The sequence below is a fragment of the Oncorhynchus mykiss genome, chromosome 18 (genome assembly GCF_057628025.1).
Source record: "Oncorhynchus mykiss isolate SJ-2025 chromosome 18, ASM5762802v1, whole genome shotgun sequence".
NCBI classification, from domain to species: Eukaryota; Metazoa; Chordata; class Actinopteri; order Salmoniformes; family Salmonidae; genus Oncorhynchus; species Oncorhynchus mykiss.
Genome location: NC_143039.1, coordinates 21,183,683 through 21,206,354, shown reverse-complemented (window position 1 = coordinate 21,206,354; position 22,672 = coordinate 21,183,683). Strand labels below are relative to the sequence as shown.

Genomic DNA, 22,672 nt, shown 5'->3' with positions numbered 1-22,672 from the left:
GTCGTTTCAGCCCTCTCCTCTGTTTTCCTCACACTTTCTAATCCTCTTTAATTAATGGTGGTCATTAAAGAGGTTCAGGACTATAAACTTGTGGTCATTAGTCAGTACAGTTGGAATGTGACATATTTTTTCAACATCAATTCTCCATTAAGACGCCTGAGCTTTTGTTCTCTGAACTTCACAGGCTGTGTAAGGGATTTCCTCCTCTTCTTCCGAAGAGGAGAGGCGAAAAGGATCGGAAGACCAATATGTGGCGTTGTAAGTGTCCATGGTTCTTTTAATAAGAAATAGTACACATGAACAACTGGATACAAAAACAATAAACGTGGAATGAACGAAACCCAAAACAGTACCGTGTGGTGAAAAACACAGACACGGAAACAAACACACAGTGAAACCCAGGCTACCTAAGTATGATTCTCAATCAGAGACAACTAATGACACCTGCCTCTGATTGAGAACCATACTAGGCCGAAACATAGAAATACCCCAAAACATAGAAAAACAAACAGACTGCCCACCCAACTCATGCCCTGACCATACTAAATAACAACAAAACAAAGGAAATAAAGGTCAGAACGTGACAGTACCCCCCCCCCCCCCCCAAAGGTGCGGACTCCGGCCGCAAAACCTTAACCTATAGGGGAGGGTCTGTGTGGGCGTCTGTCCGCGGTGGCGGCTCTGGCGCGGGACACGGACCCCACTTCACCATCGTCTTAGTCCGCCTCATTGTCCGCCTCCGTGGCTTCCTAACCATGGCAACCCTTCTAAATGACCCCACTGGACAGAGGGGCAGCTCGGGACAGAGGGGCAGAAGCTCTGGTGCCTCAGACTCCGGCAGCGCCGGACAGGCGGGAACACCTGTAGGGAGGAGACAGAGAGACAGGGAGACCTTCAGGAGGCTTGGTGTTAGGAGGAGGCACCTGGTGGACCGGGCTGTGGGGGAGCACTGGAGCTCTGGTGCGCAGCCTTGGCACCACTTCCCCAGGCTGGATAACTACTCTAGCCCGGACCCTCCAGAGTGCAGGCACAGGTTGAACCGGGCTGTGGGTAAGCACGGGAGATCTAGTGCCTACTACACGCACCTCTCCCTTAGGCTCCACTCCCGCATTTGCCCGGCACGAGCGGAGCGCAGGCATTGGACGCACTGCACCCTCCCAGCGCCCCGGAGACACAGCACGCAGAGCCGGCGCAGGATACCCTGGCCCGAAACGGCGTACCGGCGACCAGACACGCTGAGCAGGCACCATACGCCCTGGCTGGATGCCCACACTTGCATGACACTCTCGGGGGGCTGCACTATAGCGAACCGGGCTATGGGCACGTACTGGCAACACCATGCCCTTAACCGCATAACACGGTGCCTGACCAGTAACGCGCTGCTTATAATAAGCACGAGGAGTGAGCTCAGGACTGCTACCTGGCTTAGCCCCACACCTTGTGTGCCCCCCCCAAAAAAAATTTGAGGGGCTGCCTCTCGTACCTGTCGCACTGCCGTGCTGCCTCCTCATATCGCCGCCGCTCAGCTTTCGCTGCCTCCAGCTCTGCTTTGGGGCGGCGATATTCCCCAGCCTGTGCCCAGGGTCCCTCTCCATTCAGTACAGTATCTCCTCCCATGTCCAGGAGTCCTGTGATGCTGGCCGCTGTTGTTGCTGCTGCTGCTGTCGTCGCTGTCTTTTACCACGCCGCTTGGTCCTTGGTTGGTGGGTGTTTCTGTAAGGGATTTCTTCTTCCAAAGAGGAGAGGTGAAAAGGATCGGAGGACCAATATGCGGCGTGGTAAGTGTCCATGGTTCTTTTAATAAGAAATAGTACACATGAACAACTGAATACAAAAACAATAAACGTGGAATGAACAAAACCCAAAACAGTACCGTGTGGTGAAAAACACAGACACGGAAACAAACACCCACAAACACACAGTGAAACCCAGGCTGCCTAAGTATGATTCTCAATCAGAGACAACTAATGCCACCTGCCTCTGATTGAGAACCATACTAGGCCTAAACATAGAAATCCCCAAATCATAGAAAAACAAACATAGACTGCCCACCCCAACTCACGCCCTGACCATACTAAATAACGACAAAACAAAGGAAATAAAGGTCAGAACGTGACAGGCTGGCTTGTTTGCAGGAAAACCGTCTTGTGTTGAAAGTGTGTGCGTGCGTGTGTGTGCGTGTGCGTGCGTGCGTGTGTGCGTGCGTGCGTGTGTGTGTGTGCGTGTGTGTGTGTGTGTGAGAGCATCCCAGCTGAGGGGAATGGAGTGTGTAGAAGAAAAACACTGCTTCGGATTAGGACTCTCAACCCTCTGTTTTTCTTTCTCCCTGTCATGTTTCTCTCAAGGGCTTCCTTGATAGATGAGTTGTGGTCCAAGGGAAATTCCCTAATCCTATCTGGGCAGGGATTCCCTGTATAAGGAAAAAAGTTTTTTTTGAGGGATGAATGGAGAGATGGAAGGAGGATGGAAGGAGAGCGGAGGATGAAGGGTGCTTGGCTCCGGGGTAGGTGGATGACAGTGAAGAGGGGCATGGAGATTAATGTGGTATTGCTCTGTGATGACTACCTCATACAAGCATGGGATCCCTGCATAGAGATTAGTGTTGTGATTGTTTTCACAGCCCTCGTCTGTCCACTGCAGGACTGTGCTAACATGTCTCTCCGTGATTCAGGTTGGTTATGGGCCTTTGTCTATTTAGTACTGACGTGAAGCGTTATAGCTCATAACAGAAAAACAGAAAATGGACCACACAAGCTTTAACCCGTATTTGTAATGCTGGTAAAACAGTTTTATGTCTTTTCATTTTAGGAGTGCTTTTGTTTTAACACTACCCATGTTGGTAGTGATTATAGGGGGGACACTGGGGATATGCTTTTATACATCTGGGACAAAGCGCCTCACCTTTGCATTGAGGGAAGTTGACAACAGAAAGCAAACACATTCAACATGTGTTTTCGGTTGACCGAATACTGAGTGCCTGGACAGCTCTCTTTTTCATATTTTCAGTGTATTCTGCTATGTATGTCCTTGAAAGGGAAAGGTCATTCCTCACAACTCCTCTGCAAATGTCATCCATGCTGTTTAATTGCTAGACAAGAGCATTGTCTCAAAATGTTTACTTACTATCAGAACCTCCTTCACACAATGTACTTTGTGGCTGAGTGACTGGGGTGAGGAGTACGACAGTCAGTACTGAGTTTAACCCTGCACTATCCCTGTTTTATTTCACAATAGTCACAGTGATTGCTACTGAGACAAATCACAGAGAAGAGAAGCCCCTAAAGTCAGCTTCAATCAAATGGTATTTTTGCCAGCAGTCCTCTACAGCAGGGATTCTTCAACTTTTTCAGTTCGAGACCCAAATGAAGAAGAAATAGTATGTGATTATAGATGTATTATCATAGCTTGTGACCCACCTCTCACATGCCCAGGGCCTGCTTCGAGTCCCGACCCATAGTTGAAGAAACCCTGCTCTAGAGATGTGATGGGGATACAGCTGGATGTGGATGTGATGAGGGACCCCAGTACACACATGCCTTCTCAGAGAGAGAGAACTTCCAGCTGGCTGCAGAACACACTACGGTTGTATCTGAAATGGCACCCTACTCCCTATGTACAGTGCCTTGCAAAAGTATTCGGCCCCCTTGAACTTTGCGACCTTTTACCACATTTCAGGCTTCAAACATAAAGATATAAAACTGTATTTTTTTGTGAAGAATCAACAACAAGTGAGACACAATCATAAAGTGGAACGACATTTATTGGATATTTCAAACTTTTTTAACAAATCAAAAACTGAAAAATTGGGCGTGCAAAATTATTCAGCCCCTTCACTTTCAGTGCAGCAAACTCTCTCCAGAAGTTCAGTGAGGATCTCTGAATGATCCAATGTTGACCTAAATTACTAATGATGATAAATACAATCCACCTGTGTGTAATCAAGTCTCCGTATAAATGCACCTGCACTGTGATAGTCTCAGAGGTCCGTTAAAAGCGCAGAGAGCATCATGAAGAACAAGGAACACACCAGGCAGGTCCGAGATACTGTTGTGAAGAAGTTTAAAGCCGGATTTGGATACAAAAAGATTTCCCAAGCTTTAAACATCCCAAGGAGCACTGTGCAAGCGATAATATTGAAATGGAAGGAGTATCAGACCACTGCAAATCTACCAAGACCTGGCCGTCCCTCTAAACTTTCAGCTCATACAAGGAGAAGACTGATCAGAGATGCAGCCAAGAGGCCCATGATCACTCTGGATGAACTGCAGAGATCTACAGCTGAGGTGGGAGACTCTGTCCATAGGACAACAATCAGTCGTATATTGCACAAATCTGGCCTTTATGGAAGAGTGGCAAGAAGAAAGCCATTTCTTAAAGATATCCATAAAAAGTGTCGTTTAAAGTTTGCCACAAGCCACCTGGGAGACACACCAAACATGTGGAAGAAGGTGCTCTGGTCAGATGAAACCAAAATTGAACTTTTTGGCAACAATGCAAAACGTTATGTTTGGCGTAAAAGCTACACAGCTCATCACCCTGAACACACCATGCCCACTGTCAAACATGGTGGTGGCAGCATCATGGTTTGGGCCTGCTTTTCTTCATCAGGGACAGGGAAGATGGTTAAAATTGATGGGAAGATGGATGGAGCCAAATACAGGACCATTCTGGAAGAAAACCTGATGGAGTCTACAAAAGACCTGAGACTGGGACGGAGATTTGTCTTCCAACAAGACAATGATCCAAAACATAAAGCAAAATCTACAATGGAATGGTTCAAAAATAAACATATCCAGGTGTTAGAATGGCCAAGTCAAAGTCCAGACCTGAATCCAATCGAGAATCTGTGGAAAGAACTGAAAACTGCTGTTCACAAATGCTCTCCATCCAACCTCACTGAGCTCGAGCTGTTTTGCAAGGAGGAATGGGAAAAAATTTCAGTCTCTCGATGTGCAAAACTGATAGAGACATACCCCAAGCGACTTACAGCTGTAATCGCAGCAAAAGGTGGCGCTACAAAGTATTCACTTAAGGGGGCTGAATAATTTTGCACGCCCAATTTTTCAGTTTTTGATTTGTTAAAAAAGTTTGAAATATCCAATAAATGTCGTTCCACTTCATGATTGTGTCCCACTTGTTGTTGATTCTTCACAAATTATGTTTGAAGCCTGAAATGTGGCAAAAGGTCGCAAAGTTCAAGGGGGCCGAATACTTTCGCAAGGCACTGTAGTACACTACCTATGGGCTCTGGTCGAACCACCTATGGACCTGGCCAAAAGTACTGCGCTAGGTCTATATAGTGAATAGGGTGCCATTTTGGATGCGCCCCTAGAGAAAGAAACTGAACGTTTCCAGCTGGCTGCAGAACAGACCCTCCCAGAGGCCTGCTGTCTAAACTCCCCAGGGCCATTGTCTTACTGTCAGTAACCAGGAAGTGGACTTTTATCACATCCCCTGAAAACTAGAGGATTGGTTACAGTACCAGCATGTGCTGTTCACAGAGTGCTGAACACTTCCTGGTTACTGACAGTCAGATCCCATTCAAGTCCAAGTCATTGATTAGCTCATTTTATTTTCTCACAGACACATTTCTTCTTTCATTTAACCTTTATTTAACGAAGCAAGTCAGTTAAGAACAAATTCTTATTTACAATGACAGCCTAGGAACAGTGGGTTAACTGCCTTGTTCAGGGGCAGAACGACAGATTTTTACCTTGTTAGCTCAGGATTCAATCTAGCAACCTGTAGGTTACTGGCCCAACACTCCAACCACTAGGCTACCAATAATCACATGAAAATACTTTCCCAAGGCTGTTGAGTGACTTTTCATGTGGTCCCCAATTCTTTCGTCTGTTAGGGTTGACAGAGATCTGAGCACACACGCGCATGTCGGCACTCACGTACTCGCGCACACACCAAAAATGACAGTCATTCCATTGTGTCTAGTCAGACCACAGATGGATTAGCTTTGCACGTTTTTATGCTTTGTGTTGTGTTGTGTGTGTGTTTATAATGCTGATTAATTCTGAGACTGCAGACACATTCTTCTCCGGTGCTCATGTTTCATCATAGTAAAAGCTTGCTGCATATGGCTCATCAATACTGACTGTGTACATTACATACAGGGCTTGTGAGTTGGAATTTAAATTAGACATTGTGACGACCATCCCACTCTGTCTGCCAAATTCTTACATTTTGCTCTTGTTTTCCTTAATAGGATGTCAGTGGGTGGAGCCGGGAGGGTCGTCAGCGAAATGGGACACACCTGGGCTCAGTTGTGTCCCAGGATAAATGCACCTCTTCCCCATTCATTGAGGAGACTCTCTCCATGCAGACGCTGATTGAGTTTGGTTGTGGCATTTTTGTGGCTGTTTTTGTTTGTTTGCGTTGGCACCTTTCAACACCCCTCATTATCACATTTATGCATGCAACCACTCACTTACACTACTGATTACTGACTACACACACAATTGCTAATTGTATTTAGTTTACTTTAGTTAATAAATATATTTAGTTTTTCCTTATCTCCATGTCATCTCCCTTTTTGTTACGGGTTTGGAGACGGTTTATGACACATTGAACTCAATACAATTCAAATAGAAACGGGACGCTTCGATTTTCTTGGTTTTTCGATCGAGACATTTGTTTGATAACAGCATCAGACAGTGGTTGACTGACCGTTGAATGGAGATCTGTGGACTGGTGTCTGGTGCACATTTCCATGTTTTGAGAACTGATTTCAGTACAACACATACAGACTTCTGTTATCGGGCTCCGTTGTTTTTCTACGACACTCAGTTGTTTTGACATGCTCCTATATTTCTGTCTCTGTATACACTTTGGGCTTCACAATGTTGTGTGAAAGAGGCTTTATCAATATTTTAGTTAGGATTCAACCCCAAATGACTTGCCCTTATACCTTCCGTCTTAGACTTAAGTCTAACTCCTAAACTAAACAGAATCCCTACAGTTTTTTTTAACACATGCATTGTCTAATGCCTGAAATGATGAGGAATCACCACCCAATGATGTAATGTCCCTGCATAATGATTCCACCACTGGCATTTTGGCCTTACACTCCACAGAGCTTATTTATCAACTGTTGAGGCTGAATTCTGCTTGTGATCATTAATTAGTACAGTATATTTGATTAACAGCCGAGCCCTGTAGTTCTCCCCCTGTTAACATGAGAAAACAGCGAGCTATAAAGGCCATACTGTGAAACTGTTCCTATATACAGTGAATGCCCTGCTGTTGAAACAGCTGCGTGGGATTTGTGGTTCCCTTGTATAAAGCGGCGTGGTTGGGCGGTGTAGTGGTGTAGTGAGACATGGCCACTTACACTATACTCTCTGCTGACATTGTTGTATGTAGTCTGTCTAGCCAGCATACTTGGACAGAAGCCTCTATGTACTGTTACAATGCATTCAAAAAGTATTCAGACCCCTTGACCTTTTACACATTGTTAAGTTACAGCCTTATTCTAAAATGCATTACATTTTTAAAAATCATCATCAATCTACAAACAATACCCCATAATGACAAAGCGAAAACTGTTTTTAAAATTTTTTAGAAATACCATATTTACATAGGTATTCAGACCCTGCTATGAGACTCGAAATTGAGCTCAGGTGCATCTGGTTTCCATAGATCATCCTTGTGATGTTTCTACAACTTGATTGGAGTCCACCTGTGGTAAATTCAATTGATTGGACATTATTTGGAAAGGCACACACCTGTCTATATAAGGTCCAACAGTTGACAGTGCTTGTCACAGCTAAAACCAAGCCATGAGGTCAAAGGAATTGTCAGAGAGCTCCGAGACAGGATTGTGTCCAGGTATAGATCTGGGGAAGAGTACCAAAAAATGTCTGCAGCATTGAAGTTCCCCAAGAACACAGTGGCCTACAATCATTCTTAAATGAAAGAAGTTTGGAACCACCAAGAACTGGCCACCCCGCCAAACTGAGCAATCGGGGGAGAAGGACCTTAGTCAGGGAGGTGACCAAGAACCCGATGGTCACTCTGGCAGAGCTCCAGAGTTCCTCTGTGAAGATGAGAGAACCTTCCAGAAGGACAACCATCTCTGCAGCACTTCACAAATCAGGCCTTTATGGTAGAGTGGCCAGATGGAAGCCACTCCTCAATAAAAGGCACATGACGGCCTGCTTGGGCACCTAAAGGACTCAGACCATGAGAAACAAGATTATCTGGTCTGATGGAACCAAGATTGAATTCTTTGGCCTGAATGCCAAGTGTCACATCTGGCAGAAACCTGGCACCATGCCTACGGTGAAGCATGGTGGTGGCAGCATCACGCTGTGGGGTTGTTTTTCAGTGGTAGGGACTGGGAGACTAGTCAGAATTGAGCTCAGGACCTCAGACTGGGGCAAAGGTTCACCTTCCAACAGGACAACAACACTAAGCACACAGCCAAGACAACCCAGGAGTGATTTCAGGGCAAGTCTCTGAATGTCCTTGAGTGGCCAAGCCAGCGCTCAGACTTGAACCCGATCTAACCTGAAAATAGCTGTGCAGCAATGCTCCCCATCCAACCTGACAGAGCTTGAGAGGATCTGCAGAGAAGATTCAGATAAACTCCCCAAATACAGGTGTGCCAAGCTTGTAGCGTCATACCCAAGAAGACTTGAGGCTGTAATCGCTGTCAAAGGTGCTTCAACAAAGTACTGAGTGAAGGGTCTGAATACTTATGTAAATGTCATATTTTATTTTTTTAATATTTTTTTATCAGCAAAAATGTCTGCACTGTTTTAAGCTTTGTCATTATGGAGTATTGTGTGTGTAGATTAATGAGGAAAAAACACAATTGAATCCATTTTAGAATAAGGCAGTAACATAACAAAATGTGGATCAAGTCAAGGGGTCTGAATACTTTTCGAATGTACTGTGAGCTATTTGTAGTGTATTTGTGGTTTAAAAAGGCTTTTGAAGTTTGCAATATCCACTTTGAAATTTCAGATTTGATTTTCGCTTACAAAAAAAATGATCAATACCTACAAAAATTCCCATTAATTATAATCCACATAACAAATCACATGTCCTGTTGCTACAGCAGGAAAATAATCCTGCAGCAAACTGTCTCAAATTAAGATCCTATATCTGTATAACATTCCCATTCTGTAAGTCATACCGCTGAGTTGTTCCCCATGGATCAGCTTGGCACCAAGCCTGGCAGTGTCCCTGATGGCACTGGTTAGCTGAAGCTTATCTTTATCATTCTGCAAATCTTATTGTTCAGCTGGTAATGTCTCATTGCCTGCACAGACTGGTCCATCCTTCTTAATTCAGAGTAGTGTTATTATTACTAAAGCAGCAAGGGTGAAGTGGTTAGTTGAGCAGTATTTAGCCTGTTGGTTTTGTATAAATTGGTTAGTTTTGTAGTATTTAGCCTGTTGGTTTTGTATGAAGTGGTTAGTTTAGCAGTATTTAGCCTGTTGGTTTTGTATGAAGTGTTTATTTTAGCAGTATTTAGCCTGTTGGTTTTGTATGAAGTGGTTATTTTAGCAGTATTTAGCCTGTTGGTTTTGTATGAAGTGGTTAGTTTTAAGGGTCGACCGATTAATCGGAATGGCCGATTAATTAGGGCCGATTTCAAGTTTTCACAACAATCGGAAATCGGTCATTTTGGACACCGATTTGTCAGATTAAAAAAAAAAAAAAAAATTCACCTTTATTTAAGCTTTATTTAACTAGGCAAGTTAGTTAAGAACACATTCCTATTTTCAATGACGGCCTAGGAACGGTGAGTTAACTGCCTCCGACAGGGGCAGAACGACAGATTTTTACCTTGTCAGCTCGGGGGATTCAATCTTGCAACCTTACTGTTAACTAGTCCAATGCTCTAACCACCTGATTACATTGCACTCCACGAGGAGACTGCCTGTTACGAGAATGCAGTAAGCCAAGGTAAGTTGCTAGCTAGCATTAAACTTATCTTATAAAAAACAATCAGTCAATCAATCATAATCACTAGTTAACTACACATGGTTGATGATATTACTAGTTTATCTAGTAATTTATCTAGTGTGTCCTGCATTGCATATAATCGATGCAGTGCGTATCGTTGCTCCAATGTGTACCTAACCATAAACATCAATGCCTTTCTTAAAATCAATACACAGAAGTATATATTTTTAAACCTGCATATTTAGCTAAAATAAATCCAGGTTAGCAGGCAATATTAACCAGGTGAAATTGTGTCACTTCTCTTGCGTTCATTGCACGCAGAGTCAGTGTATATGCAACAGTTTGGCCCGCCTGATTTGCCAGAATTTTACGTAATTATGACATAACATTGAAGGTTGTGCAATGTAACAGGAATATTTAGACTTATCGATGCCACCCGTTAGATAAAATACGGAACGGTTCCGTGTTTCACTGAAAGAATAAACGTCTTGTTTTCGAGATGATAGTTTCCGGATTCGGCCATATTAATGACCTAAGGCTCGTACTTCTGTGTGTTATGTCATAACTAAGTCTATGATTTGATAGAGCAGTCTGATTGAATCAAATAAAATCAAATAAAATGTTATTTGTCATATACACATGGTTAGCAGATGTTAATGCGAGTGTAGCGAAATGCTTGTGCTTCTAGTTCCGACAATGCATTAATAACCAACAAGTACGGTTGGTCGGATTGGTCGGACCAGCGTTCAACAGACCTCAGCGCGGGAGCTTCTTGTTTTAGTTTCTGTCTGTAGGCAGGGATCAACAAAATGGAGTCGTGGTCAGCTTTTCCGAAAGGAGAGCGGGGCAGGGCCTTATATGCGTCGCGGAAGTTAGAATAGCAATGATCGAAGGTTTTTCCAGCCCTGGTTGAACAATCGATATGCTGATACAATTTAGGGAGTCTTGTTTTCAGATTAGCCTTGTTAAAATCCCCAGCTACAATGAATGCAGCCTCAGGATATATGGATTCCAGTTTGCAAAGAGTCAAATAAAGTTCGTTCAGAGCCATCGATGTGTCTGCTTGGGGGGGAATATATAAGGCTGTGATTATAATCGAAGAGAATTCCCTTGGTAGATAATGCGGTCGACATTTGATTGTGAGGAATTCTAAATCAGGTGAACAGAAGGACTTGAGTTCCTGTATATTGTTGTGACCACACCACGTCTCGTTAACCATGAAGCATACGCCCCCGCCCCTCTTCTTACCAGAAAGATGTTTGTTTCTGTCGGCGCGATGCGTGGAGAAACCAGCTGGCTGCACCGACTCCGATAGCGTCTCTCCAGTGAGCCATGTTTCCGTGAAGCAAAGAACGTTACAGTCTCTGATGTCCCTCTGGAATGCTACCCTTGCTCGGATTTCATCAACCTTGTTGTCAAGAGACTGGACATTGGCGAGAAGAATGCTAGGGAGTGGTGCACGATGTGCCCGTCTCCGGAGTCTGACCAGACCGCTTCGTTTCCCCATTTTACGAAGTCATTTTTTTGGTTCGCCGGCTGGGATCCATTCCGTTGTCCTGGGTGAAAGGCAGAACACAGGATCCGCTTCGCGAAAGTCATATTCTTGGTCGTACTGATGGTGAGTTGACGCTGCTCTTATATTCAGTAGTTCTTCTCGACTGTATGTAATGAAACCTAAGATGACCTGGGGTACCAATGTAAGAAATAACACATAAAAAAAACAAAAAACTGCATAGTTTCCTAGGAACGCGAAGTGAGGCGGCCATCTCTGTCGGCGCCGGTAGGCAGCAGCAGGCTCGTAAGCATTCGTTCAAACAGCACTTTTGTGCGTTAGCCAGCAGCTGTTTATGACTTCAAGCCTATCAACTCCCGAGATTAGGCTGGTGTAACCGATGTGAAATGGCTAGCTAGTTAGCGGGGTGCGCGCTAATAGCGTTTCAAACGTCACTCGTTCTGAGACTTGTAGTGGTTGTTCCCCTTGCTCTGCATGGGTAATGCTGCTTCGAGGGCGGCTGTTGTCGTTGTGTTCCTGGTTCGAGCCTAGGTAGGAGCGAGGAGAGGGACGGAATCTATACTGTTACACTGGCAATACTAAAGTGCCTATAAGAACATCCAATAGTCAAAGGTTAATGAAATACAAATGGTATAGAGAGAAATAGTCCTATAATTCCTATAACAACTACAACCTAAAACTTCTTACCTGGGAATATTGAAGACTCGTGTTAAAAGGAACCACCAGCTTTCATATGTTCTCATGTTCTGAGCAAGGAACTTAACGTTAGCTTTCTTACATGGCACATATTGCACTTTTACTTTCTTCTCCAACACTTTGTTTTTGCATTATTTAAACCAAATTGAACAGGTGTCATTATTTATTTGAGGCTAAATTGATTTTATTTATGTATTATATTAAGTTCAAATAAGTGTTCATTCAGTATTGTTGTAATTGTCATTGTAACAAATACATTTTAAAAAGCGTCCGATTAATCGGTATCAGCTTTTTTTGGTCCTCCAATGATCGGTATCGGCATTGAAAGATCATAATCGGTCAACCTCTAGTTAGTTTAGTAGTATTTAGCCTGTTGGTTTTGTATAAATGGGTTAGTTTAGCAGTATTTGGCCTGTTGGTGTTGCATAAGGTGTTTATTTTAGCAGTATTTAGCCTGTTGGTTTTGTATAAAGTGTTTATTTTAGCAGTATTTAACCTGTTGGTTTTGTATGAAGTGGTTATTTTAGCAGTATTTAGCCTGCTGGTTTTGTATGAGAGTGGTTATTTTAGCACTATTTAGCCTGCTGGTTTTGTATAGTGTTTATTTTTGCAGTATTTAACCTGCTGGTTTTGTATAGTGTTTATTTTAGCAGTATTTAACCTGCTGGTTTTGTATAGTGTTTATTTTAGCAGTATTTAGCCTGCTGGTTTTGTATAGTGTTTATTTTAGCAGTATTTAGCCTGCTGGTTTTGTATAGTGTTTATTTTAGCAGTATTTAGCCTGCTGGTTTTGTATAGTGTTTATTTTAGCAGTATTTAACCTGCTGGTTTTGTATAAAGTGTTTATTTTAGCAGTATTTAACCTGCTGGTTTTGTATAGTGTTTATTTTAGCAGTATTTAACCTGTTGGTTTTGTATAGTGTTTATTTTAGCAGTATTTAGCCTGCTGGTTTTGTATAGTGTTTATTTTAGCAGTATTTAGCCTGTTGGTTTTGTATGAAGTGGTTATTTTAGCAGTATTTAACCTGTTGGTTTTGTATGAAGTGGTTATTTTAGCAGTATTTAGCCTGCTGGTTTTGTATGAAGTGGTTATTTTAGCAGTATTTAGCCTGTTGGTTTTGTATAAAGTGTTTTTTTAGCAGTATTTAACCTGTTGGTTTTGTATAGTGGTTATTTTAGCAGTATTTAGCCTACTGGTTTTGTATGAGAGTGACATAACTTGAACTTCCTTTTGAAAGACTGCTTCTAAAAGTGTATGTAGGTCAGCTGTGGGAGATGCAGTCAGGTTCCTGGGATCAGACTACTGTCCTATTTGAGGGAACGCTCCACCTTGATGTGACATTAGCTGTTATGCCCAGACTATAACTTTCTCTTGGAAAGCTAATACAGACATTGAGAGCCTTTTTTCCCCTTGCCCCTGCGATTTGGAAGAATGTCCCTGTGTTGAATTTGGCGTTCGTTGGGCTCTCTCTGGAAAAGCGTGGTAATCCATGGATGTCTGTTGATCTTTCTAATTGGCGATGTGGTTCTACTCTGACATGGGGAAAGTACACCAGGATGTATGAGCTGTAAGGGGATCGGCTCAGTGGTGGTCAACATCTCATGTCAACATAGACAGACCATAAAAACCACTACATTTTCTTTTAGACCTAATAGAAATTCTATGGATGAAACAGAGCAGCCCAGTTAAGGAAGGCAGTTTATTTTTCAAGTTCCACCTGTACGCTCCTTCAACTGGAAAACACTATCACTCTAGTTACCCAAAGTGAAAAATGGCAAGGACATATTTTTTTAAATAAAAAAGTAACAGAACTTCTGTTTTTATTATTGAAAATAGATACAGAAATGAAAGTATGTTTAAAAAAACAAGAGTACAGTTCCATATGACAAACATTCTCCATAAAAAATAGGTATGAAAACACTGATCTGCAAGCGCATTGAGCCAAAAGTGTATTTTTGTACAAAACTAAGAAATCATTCAACAGGACTCCTCTCTGTACCATTTATCAAGGCTACTAAGAAGGAAAGATATCCCTCTTATTTTCCAACATGATATATATACAACGTGTTGTATCAGAGGTTGTAAAATGTTGCCAGTGGAACACTGTGAAGTATGAGCGTTCGCTTTAAGGGACGTGTCTTTTGAAAAAGTTAGTTGAAAAAAATACTTTCTCTCCATATACATATAAATACATTTATGCTGTGCAAATTGCAAGTGTAAAGACCTCCCATGCACAGCCACCCCATATATCAGGGCTAATGAAGGAGAAGTATTGGTTTGGTGTGAGACGTCCTCTGCATGTGTGCTTATTTTCCTTTTTGGCTTTAGGTGACTGCGAGGGGAAGATGCAGGTGTGCCATGTGCCATTGCTCGGTCAACATTCATACAGTGAACTACTGGCACAGGAGGTTGGTGGCACTTTAATTGGGGAGGACGGGCTCGTGGTAATGACTGGAGGGGAATTAGTGGAATGTTTTCAAATAGAGCAAATACATGGTTTCCATCTGTTTAATGCCATTCCATTCACTCCGTTCCAGCCATTATTATGAGCCGTCCTCCCCTCAGCAGCCTCCACTGGTTAGTGGATATGTGTGAGAGTGGACTTCATGTTAATATTTACAGCATTATCTTCTCTGAAGGTGTATATTGAACTAGGGCTGGATTCAATTTGTTTCGCTGAAGCGTTACAGATTGCGTGATGGAAATGTAAAGGTCATTTCCCATTGAGCCGACATATGCAGCGTTTACCATGAATGCAGTCTCCGCTAACTCGGGAATATTGCCTTTAAATTTCAATCGCGCCGCAACGCTGAGCTTCAGCGATACGGATTGAATAGAGCCCTAAGACTGACCAAATTATGGAACAATTCTTGCACCATGAATCGGTCACTGAATGAAACCATGAAATTCCGGCAGGTTGTCTGAAACTCTACAACTCGTACTGTACAGCAAAAGCCTTGCATTATAACCCATTTCCTAGAACTCGGAACATGGCATCAAACAGTTTGATAAATAATATTATACACGTTATCAAAATAAGTTTCAGGGAGCCAGCTTCCCATTATTAAAACAAAAAAGATACCTACTGAATGTTTGTTACCTCACACTGTTAGAAGTTTCTCCATCTATCTCATACTATGTTCTTTTTATCCGTTTGCCTTTTTGTCATGTTTGATAAATAAGATAAGGCTATTACATATGGACATTATATTAACCTGACCCGGAGATCCTGTACAGGTTTTTACATGGCTGGGGTTCGGAGGCGGATGGATGGGGATATGTAGCATCCAGAGACTGATTGGATGTGTAGAAGGACCCTTCCTGCCACCTTCCCAGACGGTTTGATATGTACTGTATATCCTTCGGGCTTCTCCACAGACAGCTTTGGGGGGGTCCTACCATTTGCCAGGAATGGCCGTTCCACACTCATACCATGACACGTAGGTGACGTGAGAGTTCCCTCCTATCTGACCAAAGTTGACCGGCTCTTGTCTCATAGCCCTGTAATACCCTGTATGTAACAGACAAAATGAAGTGAGGGGCTGAACTTTGAGTCGTTTTAGACATTGTGAAAATGTGGTTGTTTTCAGGCATGGATATTAAGCATTTCATTAACAGGTTCTCAATCCAACAATTGAAAGATAGATGTGTCAGTGCTGTAGCTTGTACCTTCTCTTGCTGGCAGCTGGTCAGCCCTGACTTGGTTTCCTGTCCTTCCATCCAGGAACGAGTCTACAAACTGACAGTGGTCCTCACCATGGCCAGTCTGGTCCCCAATGTTGTAAAATTTACCTGTAAAGTTATTAGGGGAAAAAGTTGTCGGAAGGGATGACAATTTAAACTGAGCTACAGTACTGTTCTCTACTATAGACACTGAGTGCCGGAAGCAGAACTGACCATTGAGAGAATCACTCAGATATATCTTGTATCGGAGGGAGTTGCAGAGCTGGATGCCCACAAACTTGCGGTACCAGGTCCTTTTTACATACTGCTTGCCATTGCACTCCGAGTATGAGTCTGTCTTGAAGGGGAACTGGGTCCAGATGGCATCTTTTCCTACAGGAAATAGTTAACAAAATATTAGAACGTGGAATATCAAAGGCATGAAGCATGAAACAAAGATAATAATTAAGAGAATAGAGATGAGTAGAAGCCCAAATGTATATTTGCATTCCCAATCAGAGTTGTCTTTTTAGTGTATCACAGCCTTTTACTACTGATGAAATGAAAGGGAAAATAAAAATGTCTCCATTCATTTAGCTGTGTAAATGTTTGGTCTGGCTGTGAGTTGGGCGTGGAAGAAGTGAGCTCATAGATATTGGATGGAGAGCAGTGTACTGCTGCACTGGGGCACTGTGGCCTGAGTCTCCACAGACTCTCACTGTGCCAGGCCAGACCTTCATTAGATCATCCATTCATTCAGCCTGGTGGAATGTGTCACCTGGGACCGGTGCTCAGGACAGACCACAGACTGAGGGGCTTACCTGAGACATTCTCACTCACACGTGGGTCCGCTGCAGGACGGAGGGATGGAGAGATGAAGAAAAAGAGGCAGAGAGAGAAATGTGAGTTAGTAGGTGCTTTCAAATGTCTTCTTCTCAAAATAGACTGTAGAAATGGTTCCGAAACGATTTTGAAATAAGTTCTCCTAAATAAAAGACCACAAAACCACACGTCTTGTAGCAAAGCCATACAAAATCTACGGAAAGTAATTTAGTTCACTCTGGCACTGAAGAGCCAGTCTGAAATGGTAGTGTGTGACTCCAGGAGACTCCAGGACAAATCATTTGCTTTCAAACTCCTCATCATCTCTCACATAGAGGGTAAGCCTCTGTGAGCCAATGAGGCCCAGCGGTGAGGTCCTCCCAGAAACATAAAAATTACCTGATTCCCTACTTGCCATTCATTTATGATACGCTGTTGTATTAGTGAGTTTGATTGAGTGTGTTGTGAGCTGCAATGCAGGATGAGGGAGAGCTGGCAGCCGACAGCACTCCTGGGGTTGGAGGCAGTTTACATGGAGAGGCAGCAGCCAATGTTATGGAAATGGAGGGGCCATGCTGAAATCATTAGGTTAACAACAGCTAGTTAATTACAGACCCCTACACCGGTAAGTGGTGGACCGCCAGACATGACTGGAGCTGGCTGACGAGGCTGTGCGTTAGTACGTTTGTACGTGCGTATTTTAGTGGATGCTTGTTTGTTTGTTTAATGCCAAATGCCTGACCTTGTCAACAGATGGCCTACGCAAAAGGCCAGATGTGGCTCTTGAACCTTTAACTGACTCCTGAATAGGTAATGGTGTAAGTCAGCGATTCAGCGAAACAACCAATCACCAATCACCAAGTGTCGTTTAATGAGGCGTATTAGTGCTGGCCTAGAAAACAACGTGGCCCATACTGTACCTGATTCAGTGTTGAAGGACACAGGCTCACTGGGTGGCCCCTCTCCAAGCTCGTTCTTGGGTTTCACCTTGAACTCGTAGCTGTGAGGTAAGAGCAGGAAGTGTCACTATCAGAAGGTCTCACAGCGATTATCCTACTGACTCGCTCCAGATTCCAATTTCCGCTCCATTTCCAATTGCAAGCAATCATTTCCACAGAATCACATTTTCCTCTAATCCTCACAGCGTTTAAAGTGGACACGGTATTTTGATGGAAACGTAGTGTATTCTTGTTCGGCCTTGTTGTTACAGCAAGGAAAGGCTCTAGTATTGCCTCCCTATTTATCTCTTCTCCAGACAGTGCAGTCCAGAGAGCCAGAGTCCCTCCCGCTAATGTCTCCTCCATATGAGATGTTCAGACACAGCGATTGGTCCACCACGTGCCAGTAGCCTCAGCAGGCTCAGCTCACAGGAAGCCCTGGTTTATATTCTATCACTTCTTTAATGTCAAATACTCCCATATTCAGGCTTCATTAAAAACCTAGGGAGCGTGGCGGCCCTCCTCTGCTCTCCACATGTGAAGAACCTTTTCCAACTACGCCAGAGAGAAGTGCAGGTCCTGATCTTAACCAGACATAGCTAGCTAGCTTATCCTTCTGACAAAAGTAGTAATAATAAAATAAAAATGTTGTATTATTTCCATGAACGAAAGCCTTTCAGAAAGTATAAGTTTCACAAACATTTACATTTGAGTTATTTAGCAGACTTACGGTAGCGAGTGCATGCATTTTCATACTTTTTCAAAGCTCTGAAAAAAGCTACCGTCTGAGGACTGAGAGAGAGCATACCGAGAGAATACAATGTGTTGTATCAATCTGAAACACAGGCACAAAGATGTTATATTATATACCTGCTCTCGGGTTTGAGGTTCTCTACTGCAGTGTGAGTCTGGTTGGTGGTCAGGATGGAGACCTGAGTACCATCTGGTCCCTTCGTCGTGGAGATGACCTCATATTCTACACAACAACCAGGAAATCAATGTTGAATTCAAGAATTCACCAAGTATCCCAATATTCAGTCACACTTTCCAATGTACACTATCGTTAAAAAGTTTGTGGTCACATCCTTGTTTTTCAAAGATAATTTTTTGTCCATTAAAATAACATCAAATTGATCAGAAATACAGTGTAGACATTGTTAAATGTTGTAACTGACTATTGTAGCTGGAAATGGCAGATTTTTTAATAGAATATCTACATAAGCATACAGAGGCCCATTGTCAGCAACCGTCACTCCTGTGTTCCAATGGCACGTTGTGTTAGCCTTGTAAATTATAAACTTAGATTAGCTTATTGATCATAAGAAAACCCTTTTGCAATTATGTTAGCACAGCTGAAAACTGTTGTACTGATTAAAGAAGCAATAAAACTGGCCTTCTTTAGACTAGTTGAGTATCTGGAGCATCAGCATTTCTGGATTCGATTACAGGCTCAAAATGGCCAGAAACAAATAACTTTCTTCTGAAACTCATCAGTCTATTCTTGTTCTGCGAAATGAAGGCTATTCCATGCGAGAAATTGCCAAGAAACGGAAGATCTCGTACAATGCTGTGTACTACTCCCTTCACGGAACAGAGCAAACTGGATCTAACCAGAATAGAAAGAGAGTGGGAGGCCCCGGTGCACAACTGAGTACATTAGATTGTCTAGTTTGAGAAACAGATGAAATTAAGTCCTCAACTGGCAGCTTCATTAAATAGTGCCTTCAAAGCACCAGTCTCAACGTCAAAAGTGAAGAGGCGACTCCAGGATGCTGGCCTTCTCAAACTAGACACTCTAATGTACTTGTCCTCTTGCTCTTGCTTTATTTATCAGGACAACAGTTTTCAGCTGTGCTAACATAATTGCAAAAGGGTTTTCTAATGATCAATTAGCTAATCCAAGTTTATCATTTTAAAAGGCTAACAGAACATGCCATTGGAACACAGGAGTGATGGTTGGTGATAATGGGCCTCTGTACGCCTATGTAGATATTCCCAAAAAACATCTGCCGTTTCCAGATACAATAGTCATTTATGACATTAACAATGTCTATTGTACACTGTATTTCCAATCAATTTGATGTTATTTTATTAATGGACTTTTTGGGGGGGCTTTTCTTTGAAAAACAATTACATTTCTACATTTCCCCAAACTTTTGAACGGTGGTGTATGTTGCTATGCATTTGCATTGTAGTTGGAGTACATAGACAGGTACAGTGTCCCACTCTCCCCACCTGTGGTGTCGTTGTCTGTCTTTTCCCAGTCTAGAATGATGAAGGAGGGGCATCCCTCCACCGTTACCACGGTGAGGTTGTAGGGCGGAGACTTGGGCGGGGCTGTCACGTTTGTCTCCCCGCCCTCCTCCTCTGGGAAGTAGCTGAGAGAGGTGGTGATGGAACAAGGCTCGTCTGGTTTCTTGTCCGTCTTGTAGACTACATGGGGTGCTTAGGGAAGAGAGATCACATTTAAAGGATCCCTGCACTGCTGGTTCAAAACGACCATTTAGTCATTTTCTGTCCGGGACAATAGAAGTACATGATAGTTACAAGAAGGGTTTTTTACTTACCAACGAAACGTTTCTTTCCCAATGCGTCCACGTCAGAGGCTGGTAGGGAGCTGAATAATGAGGAGTTCTCCCAGGTTTCAAACCAGATGTCTGTGAGAGGATGAGAAAGGACAAGGATATGCTTTAGAGCTCCACAAAACACATTTAAGGATTGTCCTCACATGGGGCACCAATAATGTAGGTCTACTTAGGACATAATTTATCTCTGAATTGTGATCGGTTATACCGTTGACTGATGGTGCAGTCGTTGTTGTGTGTCTGCGGTCTTGCTTGGCAGGTTTAGTCGTCACTGATGGAAACTTCTTCAAAATGGAGGCCTTGTCTGTTTGCTTCAAGACATTCAGCTTGTCTGTAGAGAACAGAGTTTGGCAAAGCACATTGTTTGCAAAAAAAAAGGTTTGTTGTTTTTCTTGGCCTTCTCAATATTTCTATATTTGCTTAGAGGAAAAGTGCCTTTCGAGGTTGTAAACATAAGCTCAGCCAAATGACAAACTTCATGATGACAAAATACTATTTCACTAACAGCTGGTTTATAATGGAGTTTTGGAACTGGTGTGTACACCCCCAATTTCAGGCAGTGGATGATGTATAGAAAACTGCTCAATGTTCAATTATGTGTTATTATTACAACCAACTAAACCTTACTCATATCACCGGGTTTGCCAACCAGGTTGGTCTTTTTGTTGACAGGAATGGAGGGACGAGATCCTGAAAAATAGAAATCAAAGGAAACAACAGTCAATCACATAATCACTAAACATTACAATTTCTGCGAGAACCATTCCTTTGTCTCTCTGATGGCATTATTTGCCTTGAAGAGGTCATCTTAAATGAAAAACAGTGGAACACTCTTTCACCGCCACTTGTAGAATAACCCAAATTCCTTGACCATTGTTGACACAATCGGCAATATCTAGAGAAAACAGCAGGATTTCATCACGTATCTGACATGCACCATCTGTCATACACTGTTAGAGAAAAGCTTTCCAAAAAGGGTTCTTCTGCTGTCCCCATAGGAGAACCCTTTTTGCTTCCAGGTAGAACTCTTTGTGTAAAGGCTTGTACATGGAACCTAATAGGGTTACACCTGGAACCAAAAAGGGTTCTCGTATGGAGGACAGCAGAAGAACCCTTTTAGGTTCTAGATAGCACATCATACTGATGACCATAAGCTGTGGAAAATTATTGGAAGGAACTCTATATGGACTGTATAAATAAACGGATGGTAAAACCCCATACCCTACGCCCAATGAACCTTAAAACATGAACAATCCTTTGTAATTCCTTGAGGTTTTACACATGTTCTGAAAGTTACCCAGAACGAAATGCTTAACCTGTTGCCAATTAGCGCTCTGTTGCATTGAGGCCAAATTCTTCACAATCAAGGAATTGTTCCTAATCCATAAGAAAATATGCTAAATGCAAAGCCCCAGTACATAAAAGCTGGTGTAGCTCTGAATCATTTTAGCTGGTAATATAAAACAATATGGGTCCATTACTTTCCATCAATTACATGTAAAATATCCATGTTTGAAATACTGCCAGTTTGCAGTTAGCACTGCTTTATCCAACTCTACAGTTTCTAGAAAGCATGGTTCTACTTAAAAAGAAAAGCTTTCCCGAACTTTTTTCATGCTGTCATTCAGGATAGCATATGTTATACATTTATAAAACTGTGAGTCTACTGAAATTGGAGTAAAAATAGATATTTCTCTGCAATGACAGTGTTCTATGTAATCTTTAAACATTGCATTTTTCTAGCCACATGGAACCAGCATAGATCAAGATTACAAATGTTTCACAGGGTACAGAACATGCAGTGAAGCTTGCTCATAGGGGACTGCATGATCAAGTGACAAGCCACCAAACACAATCATTATTGACTGCTGACTTTTTCTGCCTTTGCACTGTGACCAGTCTACTCATGCAAAAATATTAGTCCACTAAGTCTTGTTCATACAAACACAAATCTGTAACCAAATGCAAACATTGAATTCCTGTAGCTGATGAAAAGCTGATGCCATGCTCTCCTGATTGCATGATGGGTACTCTAAACACTGGCACCTCCACAGTGATGCACTAGCCTGTGAAGATTATTGTTCTTCTTAAGTCAATACTTGCAATCAGGCCAGAAGCATGTGGAACCTACCCAGGAAAATAGATGAAAATAACATTTGAGCCGCCCTCCAAACAAAACGTCAAGTTCATTACACGGCGGCAGGGCTATTATAGAACACTTTATTTCTTAACATGTGGTAAGAGAAAGTGCAAAGCTTGGTGAGAAACACGCCAAAATAAGGTTCTTAAAAATAAGCTAATGACCCTCAGACGTCATACTTTCCAAAAAAGGAAAGTATTTTCCAAAGGCCCGGCTGAACTGAAGCCTTTGGTCGAATTCTTAGTGATGGTCGTCCAGTGTTTTGATCAAAACAAGACATATTTTTACATCCAACATGGCCGACTCATGCAGTCTGGGCCGAAATGATGGCGATGGAAGCTAGCGTGTGTCAGCGTGGGCAGGGCTAGCTTTGCGCTGGGTGCAGAT

General features: G+C 42.7%; 1 protein-coding gene and 1 pseudogene across 31 annotated transcripts in view; both read right to left on the bottom strand.

Moving 5' to 3' along the window:
* Positions 1-827: 827 nt before the first annotated feature.
* On the bottom strand, positions 828-1,897 carry LOC149975430 (uncharacterized; annotated as a pseudogene).
* An 11,925-nt stretch (positions 1,898-13,822) lies between these two features.
* Positions 13,823-22,672, bottom strand: part of LOC110495495 (target of Nesh-SH3) — a 30,488-nt gene continuing 21,638 nt past the window's right edge. For 30 of the 31 annotated variants that reach the window (XM_090206751.1, XM_090206753.1, XM_090206754.1 and 27 more), the window contains 10 exons: positions 20,773-20,835; positions 20,354-20,476; positions 20,128-20,217; positions 19,796-20,005; positions 18,431-18,536; positions 17,543-17,622; positions 16,622-16,651; positions 16,035-16,193; positions 15,807-15,929; positions 13,823-15,648 (listed from right to left, as the gene is read on the bottom strand). In XM_090206751.1, coding sequence (XP_090062877.1) covers positions 15,533-15,648; positions 15,807-15,929; positions 16,035-16,193; positions 16,622-16,651; positions 17,543-17,622; positions 18,431-18,536; positions 19,796-20,005; positions 20,128-20,217; positions 20,354-20,476; positions 20,773-20,835 — 1,100 coding nt within the window. In that variant the 3' untranslated portion in view covers positions 13,823-15,532. The remainder of the gene's footprint in view (positions 15,649-15,806; positions 15,930-16,034; positions 16,194-16,621; positions 16,652-17,542; positions 17,623-18,430; positions 18,537-19,795; positions 20,006-20,127; positions 20,218-20,353; positions 20,477-20,772; positions 20,836-22,672) is intronic. The other variant, XM_036951885.2, reaches the window with a different exon arrangement.